We start from the raw sequence: 27,876 nt of genomic DNA, 5'->3' as shown, positions 1-27,876 counted from the left end.
CATACCATTTCTGTCCTTTATTGAGCCCATCTGTGCATGAAATGTTCCCTTGGTATCTCTAATCTTCACTTTACTGTACAGCAGAAGCTAAGAATACGTTGTAAATCAACTATACTCTAATAAAAAGTATCAAAATATTATAGTTCTTGCTATATAAAATAAAGATATAACTACATATCAAATGTGAATTTGATAATATTTAAATAAAATGGAAATCCTAAATTAAACAGTGCAAGGAAACTTAGGAAGAATAGATTCAAATATTAGTTTTAAAAATAAGTGGGTTGACAAAAGTTGAATAAGTTTGGCAAAGAGTCAGTATTAGGGCATGGATATCAGTTTTAGCATGTTGGTTTGAGATGGCAGTAGATAATTAAAATGGAGGTATTTTTACAGAAAACTGAAAACGTGGGATTGGTAGTTGAAAGAGAGTTAGGGCCAGGTTATGGATTGGGTAGTCTTTTAGACAGAGAGGAGACCAGTAGCCAGGAGAGTGGGTAAGATTTCTGAGGGAAAAGCTGTAAAGATTAGAAAGGAGAGAAACTTAAGAAATGAGTCATGGATACATCCTTCAATTAGATTTAGATATTTCTGGTAGGTGAGAAGTATATTCGGTTAAAAATTATGGCAGTTTTAATATTTTAAATATCTTTCTACACAGCAGGATATTTTGGGTATCAAAACAGACTTAGTGTTTTTCATTCTTTAAAATTGTTCATGCTTTCACAACTGTTTTTATAAAAAAATGTTTTAGACAGAAGGTAATTCTTATTTTAGCTACATATGCCTTTTCTTTAATTAGAATATTTTGTAAAATTTTGTTTTTTTTTTCCTGTTGCACAACTAAATCCAAAAAGTTGCTTTCTGTATAAGGTTGAATATTTGGTGTCCAGTTTGTATGTGTACTTCATTTTAAACTAGTAACTAGGCACATGTTTGCACATTTTACGTGACAGTTTCTGGGCATGTTACAGGAAATGAGAAATTATGATGATGGATGTTATTATGAAAGCTAGTTAATTCTAATATTACCAATCAGAGTCTCAAACTTTTCATATGAAATTATCTTTTCTTAGAAATGCCAATTTATCAGTAATTTTGCTTTTTTTCCAGAGAGAATCAGGACTAACACAGGAAATAAATGACCTTGTAAAACGGAAGATTTCAGTAGATGAAGAAAATGCTTTCTTAAGGAAGGAATTCGGTGACTTGCAGAAGAAATATAAAGATAAAAGTCAAGAACTTAAGGTGTGTTGACTTGTACATAGTTTTGTACTACTATTTCTTTGAAGTCCTACTTTAAGCTTTGTCAGCCTTTGTGGCACAGGAAGTGACAAGCTTGGAGGAAAAATTGCCTTAGGCCCTGCTGTACCATACAGTTTTCTCACATGAAAAAACTCTGAGAAAGATACTTTAAAGCTCAGACTCTAAGCTTTATAACTTTCCGATAAATAGTTAATGATGGAAATGGAGCTAAGAAAGTAGGAGTGTGAATATGTGGCTTCTTGTAATTAGATTCTGATGGGACTGGCATTATTAATTGATAAAACCCAGGTCTGGGAGGCTATGTCTGTGTGGGTCTCAAAAATAGCTGGGGACAGCATCAAAGGCAGCTTGATCAATTAATGGGCTCTTTGCAAATGTGTACTCATCAAAGCTGTCATCCAGTGAAAAAATATGACCCATCCACCTGCATGAAAAGAGGCCAATGAAAGTATACAGGTGACCTTGGCCATCAAATATAGAAGAAGCTTCTGGGAGGGTAAAATTGCACAGTTTGTATTTGCAGATTATTTCTCAGCTTTTTTGTTTGTTTGTTTTTTTGTGTATCGGCCCTTGTGGTACTATTCTACGGGACACTAAGGAGTGTGTGCAGAATAAGGAAGAGCAAAACAGGCTGGTTATAAAAAATCTGAAGGAGGAAAATGAGAAATTAAGTACCCACTGCACTGAGTTGCTAAATGAGCTGGAGAAACTGAGGAAGCAGGAAGCACATTGGAGAAAAGAAAAATTTAGCATTGATGCAAAAGTAAAGGTATGGAATGAGAATGGAATCCATGCTGTTATTTTGAATCTAACTTCTTAGGAAGTTTATTACATGTTATTTTCTTTAAATAGCAAGTTATATATTCAAATCCACCAGTGGGGACTAGCATTAATTTATATTCCTTCACATAAGACCCATAGCTTTTTAAAAATTGATGTTGCAAAGCAGGAAACTGACTTCAAATACTTATCTAAAATGTAATCATTAAAAAATAAAGGCTATTGCATTTTGAAATAAAACATGTTTTGAAAAAACACATTTAGAATTATGAATTTTGGCTTTTTAAAATTAGGGCTTAAATTTATAGATATAACTAGAATTCATTGCAGTATAGTTTTCAGATTGTATTTTTCAAGTCCTTTAACAATACATAAAAAACATAAAGCAGTTAAAAAATACACGTGTTTTATATGTATTTCTTTGGCTTGAGGGGACCTTATTTGTAGTAAAATATAGAAGATAAAAGGTGCAATCAGTCCTTATAACCTTCTTATATCTTTTCTGATAAATATTTTTCAAAATAATTTTTTGTGGCTTTCTCTTGGTCTTGAGAATGTTTTTGTTCATTTTTTTCCCATTGAATTTCAGTTTTCTTCTTAACCATAGATTTTGTTGAAAAGGCTAACCCCTAAAATTTTGGTTCTAGTAAATATGATAGCCCCTCTATGTGTATGCATGCTTAAGAAGAATTTATAACACACGTGTAAATATATATATATAGCTATTTAAATATAATACATATCGATATGTTTGTCCAAAGGTTTGTGTGAGTGCATGCTGGGGTGCCTGATTATTTAAGTCAGAAAAGAAAAGATAAGTCTTTCTGAGTGTGTGAATCTATTCATTGCAGATTACTTTAAGGAAATACATATGTTAAATCTATTAGTGTACAGTCAAGGAATGATTTGAGTTTTTGAGAGAATTGAATTCTGGCAATTAAATTAGCAATGTTAGCAATGTTACTGAATTTTCTTGAACTAATTTTGTATCAGTTTATTCTTCCCTGCAACTTTTAAGCAGTTTATGTGATAAGGTTTCACGGGACTTCCTTGTCTTAATTCATAGCTACATGAGTTTTTTTTGTTTTCAATTCTCCGAACCAACTGATTTATTTTTATTTATTTATTTTTAATATAAATTTATTTTAATTAGAGGCTAATTACTTTACAATATTGTATTGGTTTTGTCATATATCAGCATGAATCCAGCACAGGTGTACACATGTTCCCCATCCTGAACCCCCCTCCCTCCTCCCTCCCCATACCATCCCTTTGGGTCATCCCAGTGTGCCAGCCCCGAGCATCCTGTAGCATACATTGAACCTGGACTGGCGATTCGTTTCACATATGATATTATACATGTTTCAGTGTCATTCTCCCAGATCATCCCACCCTCACCCTCTCCAACAGAGTCCAAAAGACTGTTCTATACATCTGTGTCTCTTTTGCTGTCTCGCATACATGGTTATTGTTACCATCTTTCTAAATTCCATATATATGCATTAGCATACTGTATTGGTGTTTTTCTTTCTGGCTTACTTCACTCTGTATAATAGGCTCCAGTTCATTAGAACTAATCATTAGTTCTAATCTACCTCATTAGAACTGATTCAAATGTATTCTTTTTAATGGCTGAGTAACACTCCATTGTGTATATGTACCACAGCTTTCTATTCCATTCGTCTGCTGATGGACATCTAGGTTTCTTCCAAGTCCTGGCTATTATAAACAGTGTTGCGATGAATGTTGGGGTACATGTGTCTCTTTCAATTCTGGTTTCCTCGGTGTGTATGCCCAGCAGTGGGATTGCTGGGTTGAATGGCAGTTCTATTTCCAGTTTTCTAAAGAATCTCCACACTGTTCTGCATAGTGGCTGTACTAGTTTGCATTCCCACCAACAGTGTAAGAGGGTTCCCTTTTCCCCACATCCTCTCCAGCATTTATTGATTATAGACTTTTGGATCGCAGCCATTCTGACTGGTGTGAAATGGTACTCCATTATGGTTTTAATTTGCATTTCTCTAATAATGAGTGATGTTCAGCATCTTTTCACGTGTTAGCCATCTGTACGTCTTCTTTGGAGAAATGTCTGTTTAGTTCTTTGGCCCATTTTTTGATTGGGTCTTTTATTTTCTGGAATTGAGCTGCAGCAGTTGCTTGTATATTTTTGAGATTAGTTGTTTGTCAGTTGCTTCATTGGCTATTATTTTCTCCCATTCCAATGGCTGTCTTTTCACTTTGCTTATAGTTTCCTTTGTTGTGCAGTTCAGTTCAGTTCAGTAGCTCAGGTGTGTCTGACTCTTTGGAACCCATGAATCACAGCATGCCAGGCCTGCCTGTCCATCACCAACTCCCGGAGTTCACTCAGACTCACGTCCATCGAGTCAGTGATGCCATACAGCCATCTCATACTCTGTCGTCCCCTTCTCCTCCTGCCCCGAATTCTTCCCAGCATCAGAGTCTTTTCCAATGAGTCAACTCTTCGCATGAGGTGGCCAAAGTACTGGAGTTTCAGCTTTAGCATCATTCCTTCCAAAGAAATCCCAGGGCTGATCTCCTTCAGAATGACTGGTTGGATCTCCTTGCAGTCCAAGGGACTCTCAAGAGTCTTCTGCAACACCACAGTTCAAAAGCATCAGTTCTTCAGCGCTCAGCCTTCTTCGTCCAACTCACAACTGTACATGACCACAGGAAACACCATAGCCTTGACTAGATGGACCTTCGTCAGCAAAGTAATGTCTCTGCTTTTGAATATACTATCTAGGTTGGTGATAACTTTTCTTCCAAGGAGTAAGTGTCTTTTAATTTCATGGCTGCAATCACCATCTGCAGTGATTTTGCAGCCCAAAAAATAAAGTCTGACACTGTTTCCACTGTTTCCCCATCTATTTCCCATGAAGTGATGGGACCGGATGCCATGATCTTCATTTTCTGAATGTTGAGCTTTAAGCCAACTTTTTCACTCTCCTCTTTCACTTTCATCAAGAGGCTTTTTAGTTCCCCTTCACTTTCTGCCATAAGGGTGGTATCATCTGCATATCTGAGGTAATTGATATTTCTCCTGGCAATCTTGATTGCAGCTTGTGTTTCTTCCAGTCCAGCATTTCTCATGATGTACTCTGCATATAAGTTAAATAAGCAGGGTGACAATATACAGCCTTGACGTACTCCTTTTCCTATTTGGAACCAGTCCGTTGTTCCATGTCCAGTTCGAACTGTTGCTTCCTGACCTGCATACAGATTTCTCAAGAGGCAGGTTAGGTGGTCTGGTATTCCCATCTCTTTCAGAATTTTCCACAGTTTCTTGTGATCCACACAGTCAAAGGCTTTGGCATAGTCAATAAAGCAGAAATAGATGTTTTTCTGGAACTCTCTTGCTTTTTTCATGATCCAGTGGATGTTGGCAATTTGATCTCTGGTAGCTCTGCCTTTTGTAAAACCAGCTTGAACATCAGGAAGTTCACGGTTCATGTATTGCTGAAGCCTGGCTTGGAGAATTTTGAGCATTACTTTACTAACATGTGAGATGAGTGCAATTGTGCAGTAGTGTGAGCATTCTTTGGCATTGCCTTTCTTTGGGATTGGAATGAAAACTGACCTTTTCCAGTCCTGTGGCCACTGCTGAGTTTTCCAAATTTGCTGGCATATTGAGTGCACCACTTTCCCAGCATCATCTTTCAGGATTTGAAACAGCTCCACTGGAATTCCATCACCTCCACTAGCTTTGTTCATAATGATACTTTCCAAAGCCCACTTGACTTCACATTCCAGGATGTCTGGCTCTAGATTAGTGATCGCATCATCATGATTATCTGGGTCGTGAAGATATTTTTTGTACAGTTCTTCTGTGTATTCTTGTTGTGCAGAAGTTTTTATTTTTAATTAGGTTCCATTTGTTTAATTTTGCTTTTATTTCCAGTATTCTGGGAGGTGGGTCATAGAGAATCCTGCTGTGATTTATGTCGGAGAGTGTTTTGCCTATCTATGTTCTCCTCTAGGAGTTTTATAGTTTCTGGTCTTACGTTGAGATCTTTAATCCATTTGAGTTTATTTTTGTGTATGGTGTTAGAAAGTGTTCTAGTTTCGTTCTTTTACAAGTGGTTGAGCAGTTTTCCCAGCACCACTTGTTAAAGAGATTGTCTTTTCTCCATTGTATGTTCTTGCCTCTTTGTCAAAGATAAGGTGTCCATATGTGTGTGGATTTATCTCTGGGCTTTCTATTTTGTTCCATTGATCTATATGTCTGTCTTTGTGCTAGTACCATACTGTCTTGATAACTGTGGCTTTGTAGTAGAGCCTGAAGTCAGGCAGGTTGATTCTTCCAGTTCCATTCTTCTTTCTCAAGATTGCTTTGGCTATTCGAGGTTTTTTGTATTTCCATACACATCTTGAAATTATTTGTTCTAGCTCTGTGAAAAATACCATTGGTAGCTTGATAGGGATTGCATTGAATCTATAGATTGCTTTGGGTAGTATACTCATTTTCACTATATTGATTCTTCCAATCCATGAACACAATCTGTTTCTCCATCTGTTTGTGTCCTCTTTGATTTCTTTCACCAGTGTTTTATAGTTTTCTATATATATGAGTCTTTAGTTTCTTTAGGTAGATATATTCCTAAGTATTTTATTCTTTTCATTGCAGTGGTGAATGGAATTGTTTCCTTAATTTCTCTTTCTATTTTCACGTTAATAGTGTATAGGAATGCAAGGGATTTCTGTGTGTTGATTTTATATGCTGCAACTTTACTATATTCATTGATTAATTCTAGTAATTTTCTGGTGGAGTCTTTAGTGTTTTCTATGTATAGAATCATGTCCTCTGCAAACAGAGAGAATTTTACTTCTTCTTTTGCAATCTGGATTCCTTTTATTTCTTTTTCTGCTCTGATTGCTGTGGCCAAAACTTCCAAAACTATGTTGAATAGTAGTGGTGAGAGTGGGCACCCTTGTCTTGTTCCTGACTTTAGGGGAAATGCTTTCAGTTTTTCACCATTGAGGATAATGTTTGCTGTGGGTTTGTCATATATAGCTTTTATTATGTTGAGGTATGTTCCTTCTATTCCTGCTTTCTGGAGATTTTTTTTTTATCATAAATGGATGTTGAATTTTGTCAAAGGTTTCTCTGCATCTATTGAGATAATCATATGGCTTTTATTTTTCAATTTGTTAATGTGGTGAATGACATTGATTGATTTGCGGATTTTGAAGAATCCTTGCATCCCTGGGATAAAGCCCACTTGGTCATGGTGTATGATCTTTTTAATGTTGTTGGATTCTGATTGCTAGAATTTTGTTGAGGATTTTTGCATCTATGTTCATCAGTGATATTGGCCTGTAGTTTTCTTTTTTGTGTGACATCTTTGTCAGGTTTTGGTATTAGGGTGATGGTGGCCTCATAGAATGAGTTTGGAAGTTTACCTTCCTCTGCAATTTTCTGGAAGAGTTTGAGTATAATAGATGTTAGCCCTTCTCGAAATTTTTGGTAGAATTCAGCTGTGAAGCCGTCTGGACCTGGGCTTTTGTTTGCTGGAATATTTCTGATTACAATTTCAATTTCCGTGCTTGTGATGGGTCTGTTAAGATTTTCTATTTCTTCCTGGTTCAGTTTTGGAAAGTTGTACTTTTCTAAGAATTTGTCCATTTCTTCCACGTTGTCCATTTTATTGGCATATAATTGCTGATAGTAGTCTCTTATGGTCCTTTGTATTTCTGTGTTGTCTGTTGTGATCTCTCCATTTTCATTTCTAATTTTGTTTATTTGATTTTTCTCCCTTTGTTTCTTGATGAGTCTGGCTAATGGTTTGTCAATTTTATTTATCCTCTCAAAGAACCAGCTTTTGGTTTTGTTAATTTTTGCTATGGTGTCTTTTGTTTCTTTTGCATTTATTTCTGCCCTAATTTTTAATATTTCTTTCCTTCTACTAACCCTGGGGTTCTTCATTTCTTCCTTTTCTAGTTTTTTTACGTGTTGAGTTAGGTTATTTATGTGACTTTTTCTTTTTTCTTGAGGTGTGCCTGTATTGCTATGAACCTTCCCCTTAGCACTGCTGTTACAGTGTCCAAGAGGTTTTGGGTTGTTGTGTTTTCATTTTCATTTGTTTCTATGCATATTTTGATTTCTTTTTTGATTTCTTCTGTGATTTTTTGATTATTCAGCAGCGTGTTGTTCAGCCTCCATATGTTGGAATTTTTAATAGTTTTTCTCCTGTAATTGAGATCTAATCTTACTGCATTATGGTCAGAAAAGATGCTTGGAGTGATTTCAGTTTTTTTGAATTTACCAAGGCTAGAATTTATCCATGGCCCAGGATGTGATCTATCCTGGAGAAGGTTCCGTGTGCACTTGAGAAAAAGGTGAAATCCATTGTTTTGGGGTGAAATGTCCTATAGATATCAATTAGGTCTAACTGGTCTATGGTATCATTTAAAGTTTGTATTTCCTTGTTAATTTTCTTTTTAGTTGATGTATCCATAGGTGTGAGTGGGGTATTAAAGTCTCCCACTATTATTGTGTTATTGTTAATTTCCCCTTTCATACTTGTTAGCGTTTGTCTTACATATTGTGGTGCTCCTATGTTGGGTGCATATATATTTATAATTGTTATATCTTCTTCTTGGATTTGTCCTTTGATCATTATGTAGTGTCCTTCTTTGTCTCTTTTCACAGCCTTTTTTTTGAAGTCTATTTTATCTGATACGAGTATCGGTACTCTTGCTTTCCTTTGGTCTCTATTTGCATGGAATATCTTTTTCCAGCCCTTCACTTTCCGTCTGTATGTGTCCCTTATTTTGAGGTGAGTCTCTTGTAGACAACATATATAGGGGTCTTGTTTTTGTATCCATGCAGCCAGTCTTCGTCTTTTGGTTGGGGCATTCAATCCATTTACGTTTAAGGTAATTATTGATAAGTATGATCCCGTTGCCATTTACTTTATTGTTTTTGGTTTAAGTTTATATGCCCTTTTTGTGTTTCCTGTCTAGAGAATATCCTTTAGCATTTGTTGGAGAGCTGGTTTGGTGGTGCTGAATTCTCTCAGCTTTTGCTTGTCTGTGAAGCTTTTGATTTCTCCTTCATATTTGAATGAGGTCCTTGCTGGGTACAGTAATCTGGGCTGTAGGTTATTTTCTTTCATCACTTTAAGTATGTCCTGCCATTCCCTCCTGGCCTGAAGAGTTTCTATTGAAAGATCAGCTGTTATCCTTATGGGAATCCCCTTGTGTGTATTTGTTGTCTTTCCCTTGCTGGTTTTATTATTTGTTCTTTGTGTTTGATCTTTATTAATTTGATTAATATGTGTCTTGGGGTGTTTCACGTTGGGTTTATCCTGTTTGGGACTCTCTGGGTTTCGTGGACTTGGGTGATTATTTCCTTCCCCATTTTAGGGAAGTTTTCAACTATTATCTCCTCAAGTATTTTCTCATGGTCTTTCTTTTCGTCTTCTTCTTCTGGGACTGCTATGATTCGAATGTTGGGGCGTTTAACATTGTCCCAGAGGTCTCTGAGATTGTCCTCATTTCTTTTAATTCATTTTTCTTTTTTCCTCTCTGATTCATTTATTTCTACTATTCTGTCTTCTACTTGACTAATCCTATCTTCTGCCTCCATTATTCTACTATTTCTTCCCTTCGGAGTGTTTTTGATGTCATTTATTGCATTATTCATTATATATTGACTCTTTTTTTTTATTTCTTCTAGGTCCTTGTTAAACCTTTCTTGCATCTTCTCAATCCTTGTCTCCAGGCTGTTTATGTGTGATTCCATTTTGTTTTCAAGATTTTGGATCATTTTCACTATCATTATTTGGAATTCTTTCTCAGGTTGATTCCCTATCTCTGCCTCTTTTGTTTGGTTTGGTGGGCATTTATCCTGTTCCTTTACCTGCTGGGTATTCCTCTGTCTTTTCATCTTGTTTATATTGCTGTGTTTGGGGTGGCCTTTCTGGAGTTCTCTTTATTGTGAAGTTTCTTCACTGTGGATGGGGTTCTACAGGTGGCTTGTCAAGGTTTCCTGGTTAGGGAAGCTTGTGTTGGTGTATTGGTGGTTGGAGCTGGATTTCTTCTCTCTGGAGTCCAATGAAGTGTCCAGTAATGAGTTATGAGATGTCAGTGGGTTCGGAGTGACTTTGGGAAGCCTGTATATTAAAGCTCAGGGCTATGTTCCTGTGTTGCTGGAGAATTTGCGTGGTATGTCTTGCTCTGGAACTTGTTGGCCCTTGGGTGGTGCTTGGTTTCAGTGTAGGTATTGAGGCGTTTGATGAGCTCCTGTCGATTAATGTTACCTGGAGTCAGGAATTCTCTGGTGTTCTCAGGATTTGGACTTAAGCCTCCTGCTTCTGGTTTTCAGTCTTATTTTTACAGTAGCCTCAAGACTTCTCCATCTATACAGCACCATTGATAAAACATCTAGGTTAAAGGTGAAAAGTTTCTCCACAGTGAGGGATACCCATAGAGGTTCACAGAGTTACATGGAGAAGAGAGGAGGGAGGAGGGAGATACAGGTGACCTGCATAAGATGAGGTGGAATCAAAAGAGGAGAGAGCAAGCTAGCCAGTTTTCACTTCCTTATGTGCGCTCCACAGTCTGGACTGCTCAGAGATGTTGACGGAGTTACACAGAGAAGAGAAGAGGGAGGAAGGAGACAGAGGTGGCCAGGAGATAAAGGGGGGAATCAAAAGGAGAGAGACAGATCCAGCCAGTAATCAGTTCTCTAAGTGTTCTCCACCATCCGGAACACATAAAGAGATTCACAGAGTTGGGTAGAGAAGAGAAGGGGCAGGTAGGAGATAGAGGCGACCTGGTCGAGAAAAAGGAGAGTCCAAAAGAGGAGAGAGCAGTAAAGCCAGTAATCTCACTCCCAAGTAAAAATGGGTACTGAAGATTGGGTTCTTAAAGGTACAAAATTGATAACAAATACCAAAAAGCAAAGATTAAAAATCTAGAGTAGAAGTTGGATTTTCAAAAATACAATATGAAAAAACAAGGTCACAAAAAGTATAATAAGAAGTTTGCTTTAAAAAATAGGGTCTCTTTTTTTTGGAAATTAATAGTAGGTTATAAAAATGAAAATTAAAGGAGTAATAGAGAACTTAAAAATAGAAAAAAATTAAAAAAAATTAAAGAATGATAGAAAAAATAGTAAAAATAAATCTAGGACTTTCTCTGGTGTTATTGTGGGCAATGTGGGGTCAGTTCATTTTCAGATAGTTCCTTGATGTGGCTTATATTTTTCGAGATCTGTAGGCCCCTTCCTATGTAGTCGGTACTAACTACAGGGTTTTAATCTATTGCTCTTGTCACTCCCAAGGAGGTTTCCTGTGTTTTAGCTTCTTCTGTTTGCTGGTCTCTTCAGTGTCTAATTTCCGCCCTGACACAAGAGGGCGGTGGTGGAACTTTTTTAGGCTCACTTGTTCAGTCCTGCTGTGAGGAGGGAGGGACGCTGCAAACAAATAACACTGGCATGTGCTCGCAGTGTCTTGGCCACACTGGGTTTGACCTTGCTCACGGCATGTGTGCTTTCCCTGTCTACACTGCTTAGGCTGTAGGTTGCTTTGCCGGGAACAGTCTGAGGCCGGCCCTGGGTTGTATGCAGCTTCCAGGTCTAAGTCACTCAAGTTCAGGTACTCGGGTACTTCTCAAAGGCACACACTCGGTTGGGCCTGTGTTTTGTCCCCTTGCCAGGTCTGAGCAGCTCCGATGACCAGGTGTTTGACGAGTGCGGTTGCTGTGACTTATCACCTCCCCCATCCCTGCCACTAGGTTTTCTGGTTGTACAACTTGCGCACCTTCTCAGGCGGATGTTCACTGTCCAGAATCCCAAGAAATCTTGGTTAGCAATGAAGCCTGCTTGCAACTTGGTAGATAATGCCTCTCTGGGGCTGCGATTTCCCCCTTCCAGCTCTGGTTGTCCTTGCCTGCCTGTCACCGGGAGGGGATGGGCCGGTCTGCAGCCGGCTAGCTCTGCTTGGTCCTTTGTTCTCTGAGCAGGCCTGGTGGTGTCTTAGGTTAGGGCTTTTTGTGTGGTAGCTATCCCACAGTCTGGTTTGCTATCCCAAGTTAGTTCCCTCAGCTTGTCCTCAGGGCATTCAGTCCTGGTCCTTACTCTAAGCAATGCAGCCTGCGCCTCCCTGCTCAGCCCTGGCTTGCTAGTGGAGGATGCATGCGTCCTGCCTCTTAAGAAACCTAACCTGCCTCTTAAGAAACCTATATGCAGGTCAGGAAGCATCAGTGAGAACTGGACATGGAACAACAGACTGGTTCCAAATAGGAAAAGGAGTACGTCAAGGCTGTATATTGTCACCCTGCTTATTTAACTTACATGCAGAGTACATCATGTGAAACGCTGGGCTGGAAGAAGCACAAGCTGGAATCAAGATTGCCAGGAGAAATCTCAATAACCTCAGATATGCAGATGACACCACCCTTATGGCAGAAAGGGAAGAGGAACTAAAAAGCCTCTTGATAAAAGTGAAAGAGGAGAGTGAAAAAGTTGGCTTAAAGGTCAACATTCAGAAAACGAAGATCATGGCATCTGGTCCCATCACTTCATGGCAAATAGATGGGGAAACAGTGTCAGACTTTATTTTTAGGGTGATTGCAGCCATGAAATTAAAAGACGCTTACTCCTTGGAAGGAAAGTTATGACCAACCTAGATAGCATATTCAAAAGCAGAGACATTACTTTGCCAACAAAGGTCCATCTAGTGAAGGCTATGGTTTTTCCAGTAGTCATGCATGGATGTGAGAGCTGGACTGTTAAGAAAGCTGAGCACCAAAGAATTGATGCTTTTGAACTGTGGTGTTGGAGAAGACTCTTGCGAGTCCCCTGGACTGCAAGGAGATCCAACCAGTCCATTCTAAAGGAGATCAGTCCCGGGTTTTCATTGGAAGGACTGATGGTAAAGCTGAAACTCCAGTGCTTTGGCCACCTCATGCGAAGAGTTGACTCATTGGAAAAGACTCTGATGCTGGGAGGGGTTAGGGGCAGGAGGAGAAGAGGACGGCAGAGGATGAGATGGCCTGATGGCATCACTGAGTCGATGGATGTGAGTTTGAGTGAACTCCTATAGTTGGTGATGGACAGGGAGGCCTGGGGTGCTGCAATTCATGGGGTTGCAAAGAGTGGATACGACTGAGCTACTGAACTGAACTGCACTGAACTCATGGGACTGAGATCCATCCCTACCTCTTTTGCCTCTCTTTTTATCTTCTATATTTTTCCTACCTCCTTTCGAAGACAATGGGCTGCTTTTCTGGGTGCCTGATGTCCTCTGCCAGCATTCAGTTGTTTTGTGGAATTTACTCAGTGTTCAATGTTCTTTTGATGAATTTGTGGGGAATAAAGTGGTCTTCCTGTCCTATTCCTCCGCTGTCGTAGGACTGTCTCCTAAATGAATTTTTGATGATGATTTTCATTCCCTTTTTTTGCCTTTCAGATAGCCCATTTTGTTATCTACTGTGATTTTTAGTCTTTTTTTCTGTTAGAGTGTTTGCATTTTCTTATTAATTTGTAAGCATTCTTTATTCTAGATAGCAGTGCTTTGTTTTACATATATATTGCAAATACCTTCTGTCCCATGAATCTTGAATAATGTAAATTAGACATTCAAAATATGTAAATTTCTATAGTCATTTTTGTTAATTTCTTTTCTAATGTTTTTGTTCTAGTAATCCTATAGTCTTACGTTTCTCATACCCTGAAGTCTTTAGAATTCATATTGGAATATGGTTTTCCACACCATATATTTAGTAGTTTATTGATTTGTGATGCAGTTTCTCTCACATCTTTAAGCTGCCATGTGTATACGGATTTGTTTCTGGACTTCCTGTTATTTTCATGTGTTCAGGTATTATAGTTTCATAATTTTACTCATTATTTGCTAGTGTGACCTACTTATTTATTCTTTTGGTAAGTATGAACTCTAATGTAGTCTTCTCTAGTAATATTTAAGGATCATTTTATTAGTTTTACTGAAAAATTCTATTAGAAGGCATATTGGAACATTATCTACTTTATGAATTGATTTGGGAATAATTGTGATCTACTATTTAAGAATTTGGAATAAGGTTTTATAATTTTCTTTAAATGATGGCTCAGACGACAAAGCGTCTGCCTGCCATGTGGGAGACCCGGGTTTGATCCCTGGGTTAAGAAGATACCCTGGAGAAGGAAATGGCAACCCACTCTAGTACTCTTGCCTGGAAAATTCCATGGACTGAGGAACCTGGTAGGCTACAATCCATGGGGTTGCAAAGAGTCAGACACGACTTCACTTTCACTTTACTTTTATTATGTTTATTACTAGCTATTCATATTATTGTAAAAATATTGTTTTATACAAAAAAATTTAAATTATATTTTCATTAACCATTTACGAACATTGGCAGTGTTACTGAATTATCTTGAACTTCTTTTCAACAATTTTTCCAAACTGTCTTATTAGTTCTAAAAATGTATATATTTTCTATTTATACAATTACAGTGTCAGGAGGAAAGTTGTCTCTTTTTTTTCTTTTGGTGTAATTCTCATACCATACATTTAATCCATTTAAAGTGTACAAGCCAATACTTTTAGTTTTTGCAAGGTTTTACAACTATTACAAAATTACTTTTAGAACATTTTCATCAACTCCAGAAGAAGCCCTATAACTTTTAATAATCATTCCTCATTTATCTTTAGCTTTGCAGCCCAAGATCACCACCTGTGGGCTTTCTCACTGTATAGGTTTATCTGTTCTAAACATTTCATATTAATGAAATGAATTTTAATGAATTATAAGATCTTTTGTGACTGACTTCCTCCACTTAGAATAATGTTTTCAAAGAGTTTATCCATGTTGTTGTATGTATCAGTACTTTATTATTTTTATAGTTGAATATACTCTATTATATAGATAATCTATATTCTATTTATGTGAATTAGATGGAGATTTGTACTATAAACATGTGTGTTCAAGATTTTGTATATACATATATTTTTATTTCTCATAGGTGTATTCCAAGGAGTGAGGTGTACATACAAGGTCATGTGATAATTCTGTTTTTAAGCTTCTGAGGAACAGTCAGACAGTTTTCAAAAGCAGCTGTATTATTTTATATTCTGAATAGCACTGTCTGAGGGTTCTGATTTCTCTTTGTTCTTGGCAACACTAGGGGCTTCCCTGGTGGCTCAGATGGTAAAGTGTTTGCCTGCAATGCGGGAGACCCGGGTTCGATTCCTGGGTCGGGAAGATCCCCTGGAGAAGGAAATGGCAATCCACTCCAGCACTCTTGCCTGGAAAATCTCATGGATGGAGGAGCCTGATAGGTTACAGTTCATGGGGTCACAGAGTTGGACACGGCTGAGCGACTTCACTTCACTTTGGCAACACTTACTATTGTCTTTTTGATTTTTAGCCATCTTTGTGGATGTGAGTGGCCTCATTGTGATTTTTATTTTCATTTCCCTGAAGGTGAATAATTTTGGTCAACTTTTTATGTTATTGGCCATTTGCATATCTCTGAAGAAATGTGTAATTTCTTTTGTGCATATTCTAGATACAAGTCTCTTTTTATTTATATAATTTCAAACTGTTTTTTTTAGTGCTCTGAGTTGTTTCTTACATCCTTAATGGTATTATTTGAACACAAAGTGTAAAACTTTTATATTTAATTTATCTACTTTTTATTTTGTTGTCCATGCTTTTGGGCATTCTCAGATGCATCTCAGATGTGCATCTGAGAAACCATTGCTTGATCCAAGATCATGAAAATGGTCCTTATGTTTTCTTCTAAGAGTTTTATTTCTTACATTTAGTTCTTTAATCCATTTTGAGTTAATTTTTAAATATGATGTTTGATAGGAATCCACTTACATTCTTTTGCATGTGTTATTCCATTGTCCCAGTTCCATTTGATAAAAAAAAGGCAATAAAAGGAAATAACACTGAATTTATCCTAGCATATTTATTGAAAATCAATTGACTGTAAATATAAAGGTTTATTTCTGGATCTCAGTTCTGTTTCTTTGATCTGTGCATTTGTCCTTATGCCTATATCACACTACATAGATTATTGTAGATTTGTAATAAATTTTGCAATTAGGATTTGTGTGTCCTCAATATTTAGTCTTCTTTTTCAAGGTTAGCGTTTCTCTATCATTTACATTTCTATATGAGTTTTAGAATCAGCTTTTCCATTTCTTCTGAAATAAAAGCAAGCTGATATTGTTTTGATAGAGATTCTGTTGAATCAGATCAATGTGGTGAGTGTTACCATCTTAACAGTATTGTAACTCCAATTCATGAATAGGAGATGTTTCATTTATTTAGAACCTACTTTAATTTCTTTCAGTAATATGTGATAGTTTTCAGATTATAACTTTGCACTTCTTTGGGTACATACATTTAAAATATTTAATTATTTTTTCTGTTATTCTAAATGGAATTGTTTCTTAATTTCCTTTTTCTACAGTTCATTCCTAATGTTATGTATGCAATTAATTTTTGTATATTAGTCTTATATCTTGCAAACTACCTAAACAGATTGTTTCTGTAGGATTTTCTGTGTGTAAGATCATGTCATCTGTAAGTAGAACTCATATTCTTCCTTTCTAATTTGTATTTCTTTTATTTCCTTTTATTGCCTGTCACCCTAGCTAGAATCTCTAGTATGAAGTTAAATGGAAAAAAAGAGAGAGTGGAAATCTATATCTTCTTCCTGATCTCAGGAGGAAAGGATTTGCTCTTAGGTGTGGTATTAGCAATGAGCTTGTTGTTGATATACCTTATCAGTTAAGAAAATTCCCTTCTTTTCCTAGTGTGTTGAATTTTTTTTTTTAATCATAAAACGGTGTTGGGTTAGGCAAATAAATGCTTTTTATGTATCTATTGAAATGGTTAGGTGGTATTTGTCTTTCATTTTATTGGTGTGGCATATTACCTTGTTTTTTGGATGTTAGACCAACCTTATGCTGCTGGGGTATCTTTATTTTTATCTGACGTAAGTGTAATATTTTTATCTGACCTTAAGTGATAATGATAGCCTTAAAGAATGAGTTCAGTAGTGTTCCGTCCCTTACATTTTTGGAATAATTTGATCAGAATTAGTATGAAATCTTTTAAAATGTTTGGTAGAATTCACCAGTGAAACCATCTGGTCTGGGAATTTTCTGTGTTGGGAGATTTTAATAGCTGATTAAGTTCACTTATCATGGGTTGAGATTTTCTATTTATTCTTGAGTCAGTTTAGGTATTTTGTATGTTTCAGAATTTGTCCTTTTCATCTTGGTTATCTAAATTGTTGGACGATTGTTTATAGTATTCTCTAGTCATTTCTTAAATTTCTGTATGGTTAGTAGTACTGTCTTTACAAGTCACTTACATTCTTTCTCTTAATTCTGTTGCTGTATACAAAAGAGCTTTAGAGTTCGTTGAATATATTGTATGCCTTGAAAAGTATTTCAACAATAATCTTGATTATTTCATTCTTTCCTTCCCCTTTTGGGTCACTCTGCTATACTTTTCTGTTTCCCTAAGCTATAAAGTTGCATTGTTGGTTTTAGATAGGTCACCTTTTTTAAAAAAGTATAGGCATTTACAGCTTTAAGTTTCCTTCTGACCTTTGTTACATCCTGTGAGTTTTGTCATGTTATGTTTTTGTTTTCATTTGTATCTGGATATTTTTGGATTTTCTTGTGGTTTCTCCTTTGATCGATTGTGTCTTCAAGAGTGTATTGTTTAATTTCCATGTGTTTTGAATTTTTCAGTTTTCCTTCTGTTAATTGAGTTTTAGCTCTATCTACTGTGCTCAGAGAAGATGCTTTGTATAATTTTAATGTTTTTAAATTTATTGAGAGATGTTTTATGACTTGACGTATGGTCTGATATGTTGAATGTTCCATTTGTAGTTAAGAAAAATGTGTATTCTGCTGTTTGGGGGTAGAGTGAACCATATACATCTGTTAAATATACTTGGTTCATAGTGTTTTAAGGGTCTTTTTATCCTTAATGCTCAGCTGTCTAGCTGTTCTACCATTATTTAAAGTGGACTGTTGAGTTACCCAACTATTAATATAAAACTCTTTATTCTTTCAGTTGTGTCCTTTGTATAATTTAGGGTTTTGGTTTTGGTGCATGTATGTTTATAGTGGTTACATCTTGATGAATTGACTTGACTCATTGATTAATATATAATGCCCTCTTTGGCCTCTTATAACTGTTTTTGACTTAGTCTTTTTTGTCCAGTATTCTTACATTCATCCTAGCTCTGTTTTGGTTATTATTTTCATGAAATACTTTTTCTCATTCTTTCATTTTCTTTTTTTGTGTCTTTGGATCTGATAGTCTGTTCTAAAAACATATGGTTGTATAATATTTTCTTTATTCTACTTCTGCCTTTTGGTAGAATTTAATCTGTGTGCACTTAAAGTACTTACTAGTAAATAAAGATTAACTTCTGCCACTTTATTGCCTGTTTGCTCTATGTCTTCTAGATGTTTTTTCCCCTCATTTTCTGTATTACTGCCTTCCTTTGTGTTTAGTTGATTTTTTTGTAGTGGCACATTTTTATTCCCTTCTCATTTTTGGGTATATGTTCTTTTGATTTTTTTTGTGGTAATCATCAATATTATATTTATCATCCTAAACTTATAACAATATAATTTGAATTGATACTAACTTATCTTCAGTAACATAGAAAACTCTTTTGCTTTGTTGCTTTTTCCCTCTGTTTCAAGTTATTTTTGTCACCAGTTACATCTCTATAAAATGTGTGCTCTGCAATGTAGATTTATAACTTTTTATTTTTGGCTCTGAAGTTATATACAGAATAAAAATTAGAGTTAAAACCAACTATACAACAATACTGCATTTTATATTTGCCTATGTATTTACCTTTATTGGAGCCTTTATATTTTCAGATGGTTTTGAGTTACCATTTTACATTCTATCTGAGGTATTTCCATTAGCATTTCTTTTTTTTTTCATTAGCATTTCTTATTAGAGTTCTTAATGAACTCCCTCAGCTTTTGTTTATCTGTGAATGTCTTAATTATGCTCTGATTTTAAAGGACAGTTTTGCTGGGTATAGAATTCAACATTGACATTTTTTCTTTCAAAACTTTAAATATATCATTTAAATATATATCATTGCCTTCTGACTTCCTTGATTTCTGATGAGAAATCAGGTGTTACTCTCATTAATGAGCCCTTGTGACTAGACACTCTCCTTTATTACTTTTATGATTCTCTTTTTGTTTTTGACTGATTTTACAAAGTTTAATTGTAGTGTATCTTAGTGTGGGTCACTTTCTGTTGATCTTACTTGGAGTCTGTTGTGGCCTTTGGCTTTACAGATACATGTATTTTATCAGAATTGAGAAGTTTTGGGCCCTTATTTCTGCATGGTTGTTTCTGCCCCCCTCTTCTGTCTCTTGTTTCTTTGAGACTCCCATAATGTACATTTTTGTCTGTTAATAGTGTCCCACTGTTCTCTTAGGCTCTATTCAATTTTCTTCATTCATCTTTCTGCTTCTCAGGTTCAATAAATTCACTAGTTCTTTTAGTTTCCTCACATCGGTTGACCCCTCTGGTGAATTACTCATTTCGGTTATTTTAATTTTTACCTCTAGAATTTGATTCATGTTTATAACCTCAGGCTCTTTATTGATATTTGTTTGGCTTATATTAATACATTGTTTTTCTGGTTTCCTCAGTTCTTTTACATATTCTTCTTTAAGTCTACTTGAGATAGTTTTAAAGTTTTGCCTTGTAGATCTGATATCTGAGTTTCCTCAGGAATTGTTTCTGTTAATTTTTATGTTTCTTTGAATATGCCATATTGTCCTGTTTCTTTGTATGCTTTGCAACATTTTCTTGCTGTTGAAAGTTGGGCATTTGTGATAATGGTGGAAATCAGATCCTATCACTTCATTGGAAATAGATGGGGAAACAGTGGAAGCAGTGTCAGACTTTATTTTTGGGGGCTCCCAAATCACTGCAGATTGTGATTGCAGCCATGAAATTAAAAGATGCTTACTCCTTGGAAGGAAAGTTATGACCAACCTAGATAGCATATAGAAAAACAGAGATATTACTTTGCCAACAAAGGTCTGTCTAGTCAAGGCTATGGTTTTTCCAGTGGTCATATATGGATATGAGAGTTGGACTGTGAAGAAAGCTGAGTGCCGAAGAATTGATGCTTTTGAAGTGTGGTGTTGGAGAAGACTCTTGAGAGTCCCTTGGACTGCAAGGGGATCCAACCTGTCCATTCTGAAGATCAGTCCTGGGTGTTCATTGGAAGGACTGATGGTAAAGCTGAAACTCCAATACTTTGGCTACCTCATGTGAAGAGTTGACTCATTGGAAAAGACTTTGATGCTGGGAGGGATTGGGGGCAGGAGGAGAAGGGGATGACAGAGGATGAGATGGCTGGATGGCATCACTGACTCGATGGACGTGAGTTTGAGGAAACTCCGGGAGTTGGTGATGGACAGGGATTCCGGGCATGCTGTGATTCATGGGGTTGCAGAGAGTCGGACATGAGTGAACGACTGAACTGAACTGAACTCAACTGAGTGTACTGAGAATAAGCTGTGGAAGGCCTTATAAAAAATTCGAGAATATTTTATCCTTTTTTTAAGTTGCCTTTTTCTTGGTTCAACATTTTCTTTATTGTAAAATTTTGAGTTTTCCAACATTGGTTCTGGACAGTTTATACTATTTTTTCCAAGTTTTTTCCCAGGCAGGAGTGCTCGGAGCTACCTACTCTGCATTATGCTAGTGTCACTCATTGCCTTCATTTATAAATGGATTAGTATTTTTTACTGGATATAGTATTCTGTGTTGGCAATAGATATAGTGTTCCAGATACTGTGTCCAGATATGGTATTCTAGATATATAGTATTACGGGATATAGTATTCTGTGTTGGCAGTGTTTTTCTTTGAGCATTTTTAATATGTTATCTCTGTTTATAGTCTCCATTATTTCTGAAGGAAAGTCAGCTGCCAATCTTACTGAAGTGTATTGGAAACGATGAGTCATTTTCTCTTTTGGTTTCTAACAGTATCTCCTTGACTTTGGCTTTTAGCATTTTGACCATGATGTGTCTATTCATAATCATCTCTGTTTATATATAGTACTTAGAGAGTTTGTAGTGTTTCTTGGATATATAGATTAATGTTTTTCATCATTGTTTGGTAGTTTTCAGCCATTATTTCTTTGAGTATTTTTTCTGTTGCTTATTCTATCGCCTCTCCTTCTGGTAGTCCCATTATGCTTATAATGGTGCATTTAATGGTGTCCAATATTTCTCTGTATCTATTAATTTTTTTGATATATCTTCAAATTTTTTGTTCTATTCCTACCATTTCATATTAAAAGTTGAGCTCTTCTAGTAAGGTGTTTTTTTTTTTTTTTTTCATTTTAGTCACTGTGCTTTTTAGTACCAGATCTTCCATTTGAATGTTTCAAAATATTTTATATACTTTTTTGGTATTTGCTATTGGATAAGACTGCCATTTTACCTTTTTGAAAAAGATACGGTACTTTTAAAAGCATGATTTTCTTTTGTTTTTTGAGTATACTTATAATGTCTCTTGAAATCTATTTGAAGTCTGGTATCTGAATTTTCTCATGGACAGTATCTGTTGCCTGGTTTCTTTCCTTTTTATGAATGATGCTTGTCTCTTTCTTGCATGTCATAATTTTTTTGGTTGAAAAATGTATATTTAAAATTATATTCTGTAAAGTTAGCACCATCACAAATGAAAAGCTATCTATGTCTTTTACCTTCAATATACAACTACTAAAACATCCACAGCACAACAAAGATTTCTATGTTTAGTACATCAGGATGCTGGAGAATTCCACACATCTGTGCACTAAAGGTGGTTGGATTGGAAAATATGGAGGATGCAGAACCAAGGGAACAGTGGAGGCATGCTTGCAGTCCTGGTCTATCAACACCAGCAGCTGTGCCCACAGTCTCAGAGAATCTGGCAGTGGCAGGGGAGGTGATGCACATGATTCTATCCTCCTGGCCACAGTGGTGCCTACAGCCACAAGAAACTGGGCAGCAGTAATAGTGAGGCCTTACTCTTGCCCTTCACTTGCACATCTGCAGCAGTGCAGCTTATGACCCGAATGCTACAGAGGTACCCGCAGGAAAATTAGAGCACTGGACACCACAGAGGTACCCACAGGAAAGTTATAACACTGAATACCATGGAGGCATCTGCAGGACCCTGCCTCCTCCTGCCTCTTCCCTCATGGTTGTGCAGCTTGCAATTCAGGATCCCAGATATGAGAGGATAGCCCACCATCCCAGTGCCCCAGGCAGTGGCAACTATGACACTTGTGGAAGCAGGGCAGCAATGACCCTGTAGATACAAGAAACAATAATGAAGGCACAGGGCCACATAGAGGCAGAGGAGCATGGAAAATGCAGACTCTCAGATATACCCAGAGATAGCTCAAGTAAGAGAAACCCAAAACTTGTACTATATCACCACCTACTGGAAATTAAAAGAAAGACTTCTAATTTCTGACCTGTTGAATTGTTAGAATAAAGCAGAAGGGTGTTCCCTATGTCTGTGTGTCATCAGAGGAAAAACTTATCAAGCATCATGAAAAACCACAGTAACACTTTACCACAAAAAGGAAATGACAGTTCCCCAGAAGCTAAGCTTAAAAGTCATGGAGCATTGCAATCTGATTGATAGAGAATTCAAAATAGCTGTCATGAAGAAACTCAACTAGTTAACATGAAAACTCCGAAAGGTAGTTCGTTGAGCTCAGGAATAAAGTTAATGAACAGAAGGAATACTTTACCAAAGATTTAAAACTGAAAAAGAAACAAATTATAGAACTTAGGAACTCAGTAAATGATATGAAGAATGCATTATAAAGTGCTGGATACTGAGCAGATCATAGTGAAGAGATAATTAGTGAGCTCAAAGATGGAAATTAAGAAATGATATAGTAGAAGAAGAAAAAGGATTGAGATATGAAAAATGAGAAAATTCTACAATAGTTATTCAACTGTTTTAAGAGGGCAACATTAGGGTAATGGGTATACCAGAAGGAGAAAAGAAGGAGAAGGGCACAGAAAATTTATCTGTGATAGCTGAGAGCCTCCCAAACATGGGGAAAGGACTGGGTATGCAAGTCCAGGAGGCTAAGAGAATAATTACCTCAATGCAAAAACCTTGTCTAAGACACATTTTATTAAACTTTCAAAAGTCAATGACAAAGATTTTGAAATTCAGCCAGGAAAAAAAAGGATGCTAATTTACCATGGCCAATGTAGACAGCATATTAAAAAGCAGAGACGTTAGTTTGCCAACAAAGGTCCATCTAGTCAAGGTTATGGTTTTTCCAGTAGTCATGTATGGATGTGAGAGTTGGACTATAAAGAAAGCTGAGTGCAGAAGAATTGATGCTTTTGAACTGTGGTGTTGGAGAAGACTCTTGAGAGTCCCTTGCAGACTCAACTTCAAGGAGATCCAACCAGTCCATCCTAAAGGAAATCAGTCCTGAATATTCACTGGAAGGACTGATGTTGAAGCTGAAACTCCAATACTTTGGCCACCTGATGCGGACAGCTGACTCATTTGAGAAGACCCTGATGCTGGGAAAGATTGAAGGAGGGAGGAGAAGGGGATGGCAGAGGATGAGATGGTTGGATGTCATCACTGACTCGATGGACATGATTTGAGTAAACTCCGGGAGTTGGTGATGGACAGGGAGGCTTGGCGTGCTGCAGTCCATGGGGTCGCAAAGACATGATTGAGCGACTGAACTGAATTGAACTCAACCTCCAGGGGAACCCCTTTAAGGCTATCAGGAGATTTCTCAGTAGAAATCCTACAGGTCTGGAGGGATTGGAATAACAAATTCAAAATACTGAAAGATAAAAACTATTACCCAAGAGTACTCTATCCAGCAAAGTTATCGTTCAGCTATGAAGGAGAAATAAAGGTTTTCCAAGACAGGTAAAAGCTCAGGGAGTTCATCAAAACTAGACCTGTCGTACAAGAAATGTTGAAAAGTGTTCTTCTATCAGAAATAGAAAGGCAAAGGTGCACATATTTTAGCAAGGGGATAAATAGAATGAGAAAAACTTAACTCTTTATTCGAATAGGCTTCTAAATACTTTATTATAGCAGAAACATTAAAGGGGGGAAAATATAACTATAGCCACTTGCAGTTTGGTAAAAAACTCAGAACATATAAAGGGATAATTTGAGACAGCAAAAACAAAAGGGAAGAGGAAAAGCATGTAATCCATAGACATAAATGAAGATGCTATCAACAGAAAAAAAGAAGATTTTTGCCATTGAGATATTTTATACAAAACTCACAGTAAACACAAAATATAAATCTACAGCAGAGACATGAAAATGAACAAAGAATAAACTGAGAAAAGCATCGCAGAAAACCAGCAAACCAAAATGGCAGACATAAATACAAAGCAAAAGAAATGATGGAGATATAGAACAACCAGAAAACAAAAAGTAAAATGGCAGTACTTAGTTTCATCTATCAATTATAATTCTTGTAATGGATTGAATTCACCAGTCAAAAGACACAGAGTAACCAGATGCATTGAAAAATAGTAAGACTATATGCTGTCTCCAGAAGACTCACCTCAGTTCTAAAGACAAATGCAAGGTCAAAGTGAAGGGATTGAATATGATACTCCAAGAAAATGATATTCAAAGGAAATCAGTGTAGACATACTCATATCAGACAAAATATACTTGAAGTCAAAAAAGTAATGAGACAAAATTGAACAGTATATAATGATAAAGGGGACCATTCATCAAGAAGATATAACATATATATATAATATATATTTATATATATCTCCACACACACACACATATCTAACATAGAAAGCACCAGAGTATATGTGAAACAGTTACTAACAAGCCTAAAAGGAGCAATTGACCATAACACAATAGTAGAGGACTTTAATACCCAACTTACATTGACGGATAGTTCATCCAGACAAAATTCAACAGTGATACAGTGGTCTTAAATGATGCATTAGACCAGATGGATTTGATAGATTTGTTTAGGATATTCAGTCCAAGTGCAGCAAAATGCATATGCTTCTCAAGTACATATGGAACTTTTCTCAAGTTTAGACCATATATTGAAACCAGTAAACCACCTGGGAAGCCCAGAGAACATAATGGAAATCAATTAAATGGAGACTAAAAAGACAATAGGAAAAAAGATCAATGAAATTAGATAGCTCCTTGAAAAGATAAAATCAGCAAATCTTTATTTATACTCTTTAAGGATAAAAAAGACAAAGCTCTAGTAAATATGGAAATGAGTGAGGAGACATAACAATGAATACCACAGAAATATGAAGGATTATAAGATAATATTATGAACAGCTCTGTGCGAACAAATTGAACAAACTAGAGGAAATGGTCAAATTCTTAGAATTATACAACTTCCAAGATTGAATCATGAAGAAATAGAAAATCTTAATGGACCATATCACTATATAGAAATTGAAATGATAATCAGAAAGCTCTCCAGACCTGGACGACTTCACTGATGAATTCTGCCAACCATTCAAAGATTTAGTATCTGTTCTTCTCAGACTCTTCCAAAAAACTGAAGAGGAGGTTGTGATTCCTAACTCATTTTATGAGGCTAACTCCATTCTTATACAAAAACCACGTAAAGACAACACACAGAAAAAGAAAATTACAGGCCAATATCTCTGATGAACATAGATGGAAAAATTCTGAACAGAGTATTAGCAAGTCAAGTAAAACAGTACATTAAAAGAATCATTACCATGATCAAGTGGGATTTATCCTAGGATATAAAGAGGTTTCAACATCTGCAGATCAATCAGGATACCATAATATAGGATACCATATTAACAAAATGAAGGATGAAAATCATATGATTATCTCAATAAATGCAAAAAAGGCATTTGACAAGATTCACTGCTCATTTGTGATAAAAAAAAAAACCTCTCAACTAAATGGTTATAAAAATAACATACCTCATCATAATAAAGTTTTAAATGACAAATCCACATCTAACATCATACTAAATGGTGAAAAATTGAAAGCTCTGTCTAACATCAGGACCAGAACAAAGGCCACTCTTGCCACTCTTATTCAGCATAATATTGGAAGTCCTAACAAGAGCAGTTAGGCAAAAAAAAGAAATAAAAGAAGTCCAAATGGAAAGAAAGAAGTAAAAGTGTCACTGTTTGTGGATGACATGATTTTATAAAATGATTAAAGAAAACTCCACAAAAAAGCTATTAGAGAAAATAAATATGACAGAGTTGCAGGGTGCAAAATCAACATACGAAACTGTGTTGCATTTATATATGTGAACAATGATCTAGTAGGAAGATAAATTTAGAAAACCAGTTTTATTTACAATCAAAACAAAAGAATGAAATACTTAGGAATAAATTAAACCAAAGGTATAAAAGACCTGAACATTGTTAAGAAATTGGAAAAAAATACATAAAAAATATCCTTTGCCTATGAGTTGGAATGATTAACATTGTTAAAATATCCATATGACCTAAAAATATACAGATTCAATTCAATCCACTTTAAAATCACAAGGACATTTTTGACACAAACAACAAAAATTTCTTAAATTTATAATGGAACCACTAAAGACCTTGAATAGCCAAAGCAATTCTGAGAAAAAAGAACAAAGCTAGTGGTGTCACATCCATCATTTCACCTAGACTGCAAAGCCATAGTAATCAAAACAGGATGGTATTTTCAGAGAAACACACACATACATCAGGGGAATAGAATTTAGAACCCAGAAATAAACCCACACTTATAAAGGCAATTAATAGACAACAAAGGAACAATGAAAATACAATGGAGAAAGGATAGCCTTTTCAATAAATGATGTTGGGAAGCCTGTACAGCCACATGGGGGAAAAAAAAAGTGAAACTAGACCACTATCTCATACCATACACACACAAAAGAAAAATGGATAAAAAATTTAAATGTAAATCATGAAATCATAACACTTCCAGGATAACTTGGGCGGTATGCTCTTTGATACTGGTCTTAGCAATGTCATTCTGGATATGTCTTTTCAGGTAAGGGAAGTAAAAGCAAAAATAAATGGTACTGAAGGTCCATCTAGTCAAGGCTATGGTTTTTCCAGTAGTCATGTATGGATGTGAGAGTTGGACTATAAAGAAAGCTGAGTGCAGAAAATTGATGCTTTTGAACTGTGGTGTTGGAGAAGACTCTTGAGAGTCCCTTGAACTGCAAGGAGATCCAACCAGTCCATCCTAAAGGAAATCAGTCCTGGGTGTTCATTGGAAGAACTGATGTTGAAGCTGAAACTCCAATATTTTGGCCACCTGATGCAAAGAGCTGACTCATTGGAAAAGATTCTGATGTTGGGAAAGATTGAAGGCAGAAGAAGGGGATGACAGAAGATGAGATGGTTAGATGGCATCACTGACTCAATGGACATGAGTTTGGGTAAACTCTGGGAGTTGGTGATGGACAGGGAGGCCTGGCGTGCTGCAGTTCATGGGGTCACAAAGAGTCGGATACGACTGCAACTGAACTGAACTACGTCATCCCAAAAAGCTTTTGCATAGCAAAGGATACCATCTACAAATGAAAGACAATCTACTGAATATAAAAGATATCTGCAAATGATATATTCGATAAAGGGTAAAGTCTAAAATCTATAAAGAACTCATACAACTCAACAAGATATAAACAGCCCAGTTAAAAACGAACAAAGGACCTGAATAAACATTTTCTCAAGGAAGATGTATATATGGACAACAGGCATATGAAAAGTTGATCAACA

The 27,876-nt window shown here is 36.3% G+C and overlaps 1 protein-coding gene across 1 annotated transcript in view; it reads left to right on the top strand.

The window, feature by feature from the left end:
* CNTLN (centlein) overlaps nt 1-27,876 on the top strand; it is a 362,865-nt gene that overhangs the window by 115,107 nt on the left and 219,882 nt on the right. The window contains exons 4-5 of the mRNA XM_052645165.1: nt 1,114-1,248; nt 1,865-2,035. Of these exons, the coding sequence (XP_052501125.1) occupies nt 1,114-1,248; nt 1,865-2,035 (306 nt within the window). The remainder of the gene's footprint in view (nt 1-1,113; nt 1,249-1,864; nt 2,036-27,876) is intronic.

This window comes from Budorcas taxicolor, chromosome 8 (assembly GCF_023091745.1).
Source record: "Budorcas taxicolor isolate Tak-1 chromosome 8, Takin1.1, whole genome shotgun sequence".
Classification (NCBI taxonomy): Eukaryota; Metazoa; Chordata; class Mammalia; order Artiodactyla; family Bovidae; genus Budorcas; species Budorcas taxicolor.
Note: the sequence above shows the minus strand (reverse complement) of the source record. Positions and strands in the feature narration are given on the sequence as shown.